At 37.1% G+C, this 8,132-nt stretch overlaps 1 protein-coding gene across 1 annotated transcript; it reads left to right on the top strand.

Moving 5' to 3' along the window:
- The first annotated feature begins 1,647 nt into the window (after positions 1-1,647).
- Positions 1,648-7,734, top strand: ptger1b (prostaglandin E receptor 1b (subtype EP1)). The gene is made up of 3 exons (XM_039662763.2): positions 1,648-2,835; positions 3,920-4,824; positions 6,339-7,734. Exons 2-3 carry the CDS (start codon positions 3,964-3,966, stop codon positions 6,606-6,608), a joined length of 1,131 nt encoding a protein of 376 aa, XP_039518697.2. The 5' UTR covers positions 1,648-2,835; positions 3,920-3,963; the 3' UTR covers positions 6,609-7,734.
- Positions 7,735-8,132: the final 398 nt, after the last annotated feature.

Raw genomic sequence — 8,132 nt, 5'->3', positions numbered from 1 at the left:
TATCCCCAGTGGTGTATTTTGTGGGCCTAAAAGCCAATGACATCGTGATAGCTGCTAAAGAACATTTGTCTCTGTCAGAGATTCCTCACTGGAGACCAATGAAGTCATTAGTCACAGCAGTACTTAGTCCATTTACAGCTTTTAGCGAAAATGGAAAAGAAAAAAAAAACGTGAAGATGTGGTATATTGGTTAAAGCCCAGGGCTGGTACTCAAGATTGCTGGTTCAATCTCCACTGTGCAAAACACGTCACCTTAGGTTGCTCCAGGGGGATTCATTCTGTAATAAATGTTGTGACACTTGCTGTCTGCTACATGTCCTTGTATGTGTGAAACATATAATTGACCACACTTGAATAGCTTTAGGTTCTGGAATTGTAGCACATTTACCCAAGCCCTGTTGATCTGCTCTTATTCCCCCTCCAGATTTATAGTGGATAAATTCGACTCTAAGATAGGTTTCACACACATAATGACCAGAGGAAAGTGCTTGGGTGATGGCCTGCAGTTTTGTGGTAGGAAGATGTGGCCCAGTTAATCAGGACAACGAAAGCCTCAGCAAATGCCTAAAGTCAGCAAACTGTAGAAAGACGTTCAGAAATGTAAGTCAAAGTAAAGATCACACGCAAGTTTGTGTTTCAAATTTTTTGCAAACTTAAATGCATGTCCATTTTCTAAACCCAGATGATTGTTTTATTGCTCAGAAGTCGCTCTTTACGAGTTCTCAGTTACGTTTACATAAAACATCAAGTAAGTAAGCACAGTTTACGAACTCCCTGAAACGCCTCGAATGAGTTTTCTTGCAGGAACAAAGGGCATAAAATATGTTTTTTTTTTTTAGGATTGTTTTGTAATATTCTGTTGTTTTAAGAGACCTGCATTGTTATCTTTTATACGGTTCTCATTCCGGAAAGCCTGCAGGTATGGTGGGAAATCAAATTCTGGTGCATGTTCCATTATCACAGACCAAGGTTACCCTGATCTTTTCCATGAGACCACCATTGCCTATGGTGAAAAAACAATTGGTTGATGTGCGCCAGATGACTTGGAACTCGTGTTGAGATCCTAGAGAAATAACGGGTTGATATGACAGTGAAAAAAATTGACCAGACAGTTTTTGCATGCATTTTAAATGTTGAAACCATCATGTTCTTTATTAACACGGGCTATAGTCCATCAAACACAACCCTGATAGAAGCAACACAATATGTGGAAATTGGCGAATGCTATATTAATTTCTTGTATTTTATACCCAAGCTGTTTTGCATTATGCAGGTTTATTTTTTTAGAACATTGACATCATGTGATTATTTTTTTTTTCTCTGAATGTTTAAAGGAGATGACGCAAAAGCAACCAACCCTTTCAGTCGTGACGGGATGGTATTTGCTGTGCTTTTCCATTTAGTGCCAAATTAGGTTGGAAAAAAAGGTCAGTACCAGGAGAAAAATGAAAGCTCTGTTGTAAGGTTCACTTGATTGCCCTGTTCCAGTTATGGGCAACTGCTGTACTCTTTTTGGCTCTATGTGAGTGAGTTTCGTATACATCCTTTTTTTTTTTAATCTGCAAGGAATTGGTCTTTTATGGCAAAAAAAAAAAATTACCAATATTTATCCCTCTCCTTCCCTCAAGGTGGAACCTTAAGTGGAACTGGTTCAAGGTCCTTAAGTGGAACCAGTGGGGCCATATTCATGTAAATCTACTTTCAGAAGAAATTTAAGAGAAATTCTGAGAGTTTCATGAGAATAAAGGAAAACATCTTGGAGCGGTGAAGGATCTTTGTTTAATAATCAAGGTGCTCTTTGGTTGGGTTTCAGTTGTATTTATTGGAAAAAAATGGTTCAGAATCTTTAAAAAGTCTTTATTCAAACCATGACTTATCTAGAAACATAAAAAAAATAATTTACTGACTTAAGACATTTTAAGAATAATCGACAATCTCAAGAAAAAAGAGCAGTCTTAAAGATAAACTTTGGGAATGCAATCAATTTTATTCTTATAAGAATGTTTTATGGTCTCATATTCCAGACAAGTCAGATCTAAGACTCTTTGGGAAACGCTCATTTAATTGGAAATATTGGACTGTCATTATTATCTGACTTTGATCCAGTTCATGAATAAATTGCTGTTAAAATCTGCTTTTCATATTGTCACCTTAGATAAGGTTGAAAATCAAGCACCGAGACCTAAATTACAGTGATTAGCCTAAATTAGATGCTATTAATTTAACATTTTACACTATATTTTCAACCTGACAGGTCCATGCCGCCCTGTCCATTTACTTGCCAAGCGCATAGTGTCTCAAAACCTTGTGAACTGCTTACAGCGTCATGATGTCCAACAAAAAAGTATGCTGCCTTTCGAAAAATATGCTTATCAACTAAAATGTGATGCATAAACATACTATACGCGCTCATTATGTATATAAATGTTTCATTCATCTATGACGCCACGAAAACCGTGAGACACAATGACGCTTCAATGTTTAAGGTGCGCAGCAGAGAGTCTCGCGCACTGAGCGCTATAAATACAGCAGCGCGCGCGGATTACGCCACACATCTCGCGCTTCTCTGCGTGTTTTAATCAGACTATAGCTACTACAACACTATTAATATCACTGAATGTGTGTATTAGGATTACAAAAACACTTTTATTCGAACTGGAATAAGTTTTTTCTCCCGTATTAAGACTCTCCAGACTGAATGGATGATGGGAGCCTGATATCGCCTTTCGATTCTCAAGGACTGTTTGTTTAATTTTTCCGCCTGGGTTATTAAATGTTATAAGATGTACAGGTGGAGTGATGCTGCTTTGGATATTCTGAAACGCGTCTCAAATGGTAAATATCTCTCTCCTTTTTCTCCTTTTAAATTGAAATACGCAGAGACAAGCATTGATTCTTCCTTAATGCTATATATAAAATATTAAAATAGCATAAAAAGAAATGTAGACTTATGACTGGTAGGCTACTCTGTTCTGAACCATTGCAATGCAATTGCATGGCTATTGTATTAATTGTTAGTATGTTTGTGTGTTTGTGCATACCTGGTCTGGCCCATTTAAATACTTTCGTGTAATGTAATCAGTTTAATATAGACATTAAATAATCATTTGCGCTTGACAAGAATCACTTGAAGCACATTTTTTTCACAGTGTTAAATTTTACTTATATGTTTGCTATCATCCCCGTATCTCCAAACAGTTGTTTAGTTGTCTTTACTGGAAATTATAGTGGTAAATGGTCAGAAGTGTTGAAATTTGTACTGCACTTTTCTTTTCTTTTTTTTTTTTTTGCTTTCTCATGTACCCTAGAGAGGAAATTGTGAAAAACAATGTTCCTATTCACTAAAGTTTTCTAAAAGGTGTGTCAATGTATAATTTCAGACCTCCAAACATAACTTCCCTCAATTAATGGATGTGTGTAAATAAGAAAAAAAAAAAAACAGGAAGGCATGTAATCACTTGTTTGTTAAATGATTAAAATGTTCCAAATAGCTGAGCTTTGTGGCCAAAATCAACAGTACACCACTATTTTTACATCTTTGTTTGCTGATTGTCTGCTAATAATGCTTACTTTATTTGGTAACATTTGACAGTGTCCTTGTTACATACTTGCCATATTAATAGCAGTAAATTATGTATGATTACATGCCAAATTAACCCAAAACCAAACCTAATCCTGCCCTAACCCTACAGTAAGTATTGGAAATTATTATTACTTAGTACTTAAATATAAAATTACACTGTAACAATGACACCTTAAAATAAAGTGTAACCCTATAATAGAGTTAGGGTTTGGTTACTTGTAATTCTGCATAATTTCTATATTATAACATACATCAACCTAAAATAAAGTGTTACCAAGCTTGTTTGCATTTTATAATCTCATGCAGCTTTACACTTCTTTCCTCTTTTCTCTTTAGCGATGTGTCTCTAAGGTCAGTGGTGCTCGTCCCATAGCCTGGAGATGTTGGCCATCAAACACTGCAACGGTTCAGACGTTGTGGAAGCGTTCAGAAATCAGACCCAGGAGATGTTTGTGGTGGAACCGCTGCGCTGCAAGAAAAACCTGAACTCCACAACCAACCCCACGGCGGCGGGCCTGTCCATGACACTGGGCATCGTGTCCAACATCATAGCTCTGGTCATCCTCGCTAAAGCGTACGCTCGCCTGCGGAAGCGCTCAAAAGCCACGTTCCTGCTGTTTGCCAGTTGTCTGGTGGCAACGGACCTTGCCGGTCATGTTATTCCAGGTGCCCTGGTTCTGCGCCTCTACACTGCCGGGGGAATTTGTAACCATCCTGATGCCACCTGCCATTTCTTGGGCGGCAGCATGGTGTTCTTCGGCCTGTGCCCGCTGTTTCTCGGGTGTGGCATGGCGGCCGAGCGGTGCATGGGTGTGACATGGCCTCTCCTGCATGCCCGCGTGGTTTGCACTGCACGCACTAAGGTGGTGCTGGTGATGATATGGTTTGTGGCTTTAACAGTAGCACTGCTGCCCTTCTTTCGGCTGGGCTCATATACCTACCAGTACCCATGGACCTGGTGCTTCATTAAAGTGTTAGGCAATACAAGCATCGCAGACGAAACACCCCCGACCCTCACAGATGTGGTGTTTGTGCTGCTCTTTTCTGGACTGGGACTGGCCTCGCTGGCCGTGGCACTGGTTTGCAACACTGTCAGCGTGATGACGCTGGTCATCGCCCGCCTCCGCAGGAAGCAATCAGCTAAAGCTCAGCGCAGATCAGCTAAATCGCATGACATTGAGATGGTGGCACAGCTGGTGGGCATTATGGTCACTTCTTGCATCTGCTGGAGCCCTCTGCTGGTGAGTGTGACCATTACAACTTATCAGGGCAAAGCAAGAGATATGAATTATTCTACACAAGCAACACATAATATATCTATCTATTGATCTGTCTGTCTATCTATCTATAGAAATCCCTATGGTTAAATTAACACTCTGAGTGTGGACTCATATAAACACTGAAGCAGTGTTAAAGTTAATAATTGAGTGATGATTGAGCATTATTAAAGAGTCAGACACCTTATGATTACAAGCAGAATCACTGAAGGAGAAAACTGCAATTTTAAGTCACCATTATGGTGATCTGTGTTTGCTTTAGTTTTCCACGTGTTTGTTGTTTGGCTGCTGTATGTGAATTATAACAGCCGGATAAACAAATATAAAAGGTGATCTGATGGTGTGGGTTGTGTTTAAACAATCATTATTTAACAATCATTTGACCTGAATTGCTGAACTCATATAGAGCCCAAATTAGGTTTACTTTATCACTTATAGCAGCACTATTCTTGCACAGCATAGTTCTTTAAACTTTTCGAAAGTATTCAAAAAAAAATGTATACGTGTCTCATATACAAAAAACATTTTTATTTATTTATTTGATACAGTTTTTAAGAATCAGCCTGTGAATTTCAACAATGGTGACGATTATAAAACATGTTGCAGTGCATTCTGGGTGCCACCAATAAAAACTAGGGCTGTCGAATGATTAATCCCAATTAATCACATCCAAAATAAAAGTATGTGTTTATATAATATATGTGGGTGCACTGTGTATAATTATTTTGTATAAATATAAATACACACACATGCATGTATATTTAAGAAAAAAAATATTTATATATAAAATATTTATATTTATATATAATATACATTATATATAAATCTATATACAGTATATACATGAAAATATTTCTTAAATATATACAAGCATGTGTGTGTATTTATATAAAATAATTATACACAGTGCACCTACATATATTTTCTTAAATATACTGTATACAAGCATGTGTGCGTATTTATATATATCAAATAATTATACACCCACATATATATTAAATATGCACCCACATATATTATGTAAACACAAACTTTTATTTTGAATGCGATTAATCGCGATTAATCATTTGACAGCCCTGATAAAAACTCATTCATGGCTCCAATCATGCATTGCTGCATGAATAAATAATGAGCTTATGTTCAGAAGTGATCTGTTTATCACCATTGTTGAGATTCATACGCTAATTCTTGATGTCTGTGTGTGCCAGTAGAAATATATATTTTTGTTTTGATCATTTGGTTTCATTGAAAAGGCTAAAAATATGATGCCATACAAGGACAGTGCTGCTATAATAAATAAAGTAGCCTAAACTTAGCCTAATCTATCTATCTATCTATCTATCTATCTATCTTTCTATCTATATCTATATATCTATCTATCTATCTATCATGATGTTTGATCTGGATTCTCCTTTTGCTGTCACAGCATGACTTTATATTTCTTCGTCTACAACTAACTTCCTCTGTTATTCTGACAGGTCTTCGGTCTGATGTCAGTCATCCGCTCGTACAGAGGCTCTATGGGGAACGATCTGGAAACCTACAGGACTTTAATGGTAATGGGTGTGCGCCTGGCCTCCTGGAACCAGATTCTGGACCCTTGGGTTTATATTCTTCTACGCCGGGCCGTCCTCAGAAAGATTTACCGCTTAACCACCGGCCGCAGTGACCTTAGGGGGAGCACATTCCGGCGGTGGGAGATCAGCTCCTTCCAGAACTCGGTGAAGAACGCAATTAATCTGAACTGATGAAGCGATTCCAGAAGAGTGTGAGTTCTTCCACATGGAAAAAATTGGAAATGTTTGAACCAAATCGCTGCCGTGTAACTGAAAGCAGATGTAAGATCCTACTGTATTGCTTGAATGGTGGATGAAGGAGCATCTTACTGGAAGTTGTAAAGCGAGGCTCTGGAAAAACCACAGACACTTCAATAAGCTTCAATTGAGCACAGTGGGGTTCTGGAAGTCAAAATCCCATTCATTTTCTCCATAAGGAGATGGACGTTAGCAACAATATAGCCTATAAATCTTTTAAGACAGTTGTTGGCACAATTCATCATCAATGACTCATTGCCAATCATTTCATATAATACCATTGTGTGTTATTATTTATTATTTATTTACATCATTCGTAATGCTTCATGTGATGAGTAATTAATTCCCTCATAGAATAATAGTTCTGTGCCTTTTCTTTTTTTTTGCTCTAGTTCAAAGTTTGTAGTGATTGAAATTTCTGGAAGGCCTATGGAGAAAATGTGTGGGATAAGTGGGAAAAATATTTCTGGAACCAAGGCAGTCATTGGTCACTTTTGCAATCTGTAAAGTGAGTCTGCTAACTGAGAATGTGAAATGGACTGCAAACATGACCTCCTCATGTCACCTGCATTATTTTACCATTTCAAATGTTAGGAATGTGAAGAATTGAAGATGGGGATTCAGAGGACGAGCAAATAAAAGAACTAGCGTTTTAATATGCTAGTTTGCAATTGTTACTTTCAGGACAAACAAGCACCATCTCTTGTGGTGAATCATCATAATATAATAAGAGTGACTTCACCAAAATGTTTTTGAACATGAAGTTTTTTTTTGTTCTGTTTAAGAGCAGGATTTCTTATTGTCCATTGCACTATATTATTTCCATTTCATACAATATATAAAAGTAAAATAATGAAAATACTGCATCACTACAGCCTAAAAGTTGAACTTTTACATGTGCATGGCAGTTTCAGTGTTCTTGTAGACCTATCTGTATATTTGTGTCTTGTCCTGTATTTGTGATCTTGAAAAGCTAAGGAATAGTCTATAAAAGCTATTGAATATATTATTTTAACCAATAAAGGTTCACTTGTGGAAGAGTTCTTTCATTCACCATGTGTGTTGCACTTCTATTTCTATCACACTGATTATGATCAGTAAGACAACATGACAACATATGGTTTCACATTGCTTTAACTCGTCAAAATAAGTAGCCTACTTTAAATTAATGCTGTTCCTATGTAGGCTACTTAACAATTTCAGGGAGGATTTATTTTTACAGTAAGTAGCCTAACTTTCTTTTTAAAACCATTTGAAAGAAAGAAAGAAAGAAAGAAAGAAAGAAAGAAAGAAAGAAAGAAAGATAGAAAGAAAGAAAGAAAGAAAGAAAGAAAGAAAGAAAGAAAGAAAGAAAGAAAGAAAGAAAGAAAGAAAGAAAGAAAGAAAGAAAGAAAGTGTGATTTTGAAGTTGCTAGTCTGAATGTCAAAACCACGCCCTCTCCATTCATCACCGTCTGT

The sequence above is a fragment of the Pimephales promelas genome, chromosome 3 (assembly GCF_988280905.1).
Source record: "Pimephales promelas chromosome 3, fPimPro1.hap1.1, whole genome shotgun sequence".
Lineage (NCBI taxonomy): Eukaryota > Metazoa > Chordata > Actinopteri > Cypriniformes > Leuciscidae > Pimephales > Pimephales promelas.
This window is presented reverse-complemented; position numbering and strand designations above follow the sequence as displayed.

Excerpts from the sequence above, each read along its gene's own strand:
- ptger1b (XM_039662763.2), top strand. The coding sequence starts at position 3,964 with ATGTTGGCCATCAAACACTGCAACGGTTCAGACGTTGTGGAAGCGTTC. Across the intron at positions 4,825-6,338 it reads TCTGCTGGAGCCCTCTGCTG|GTCTTCGGTCTGATGTCAGT; the intron begins GTGAGTGTGACC and ends TTATTCTGACAG.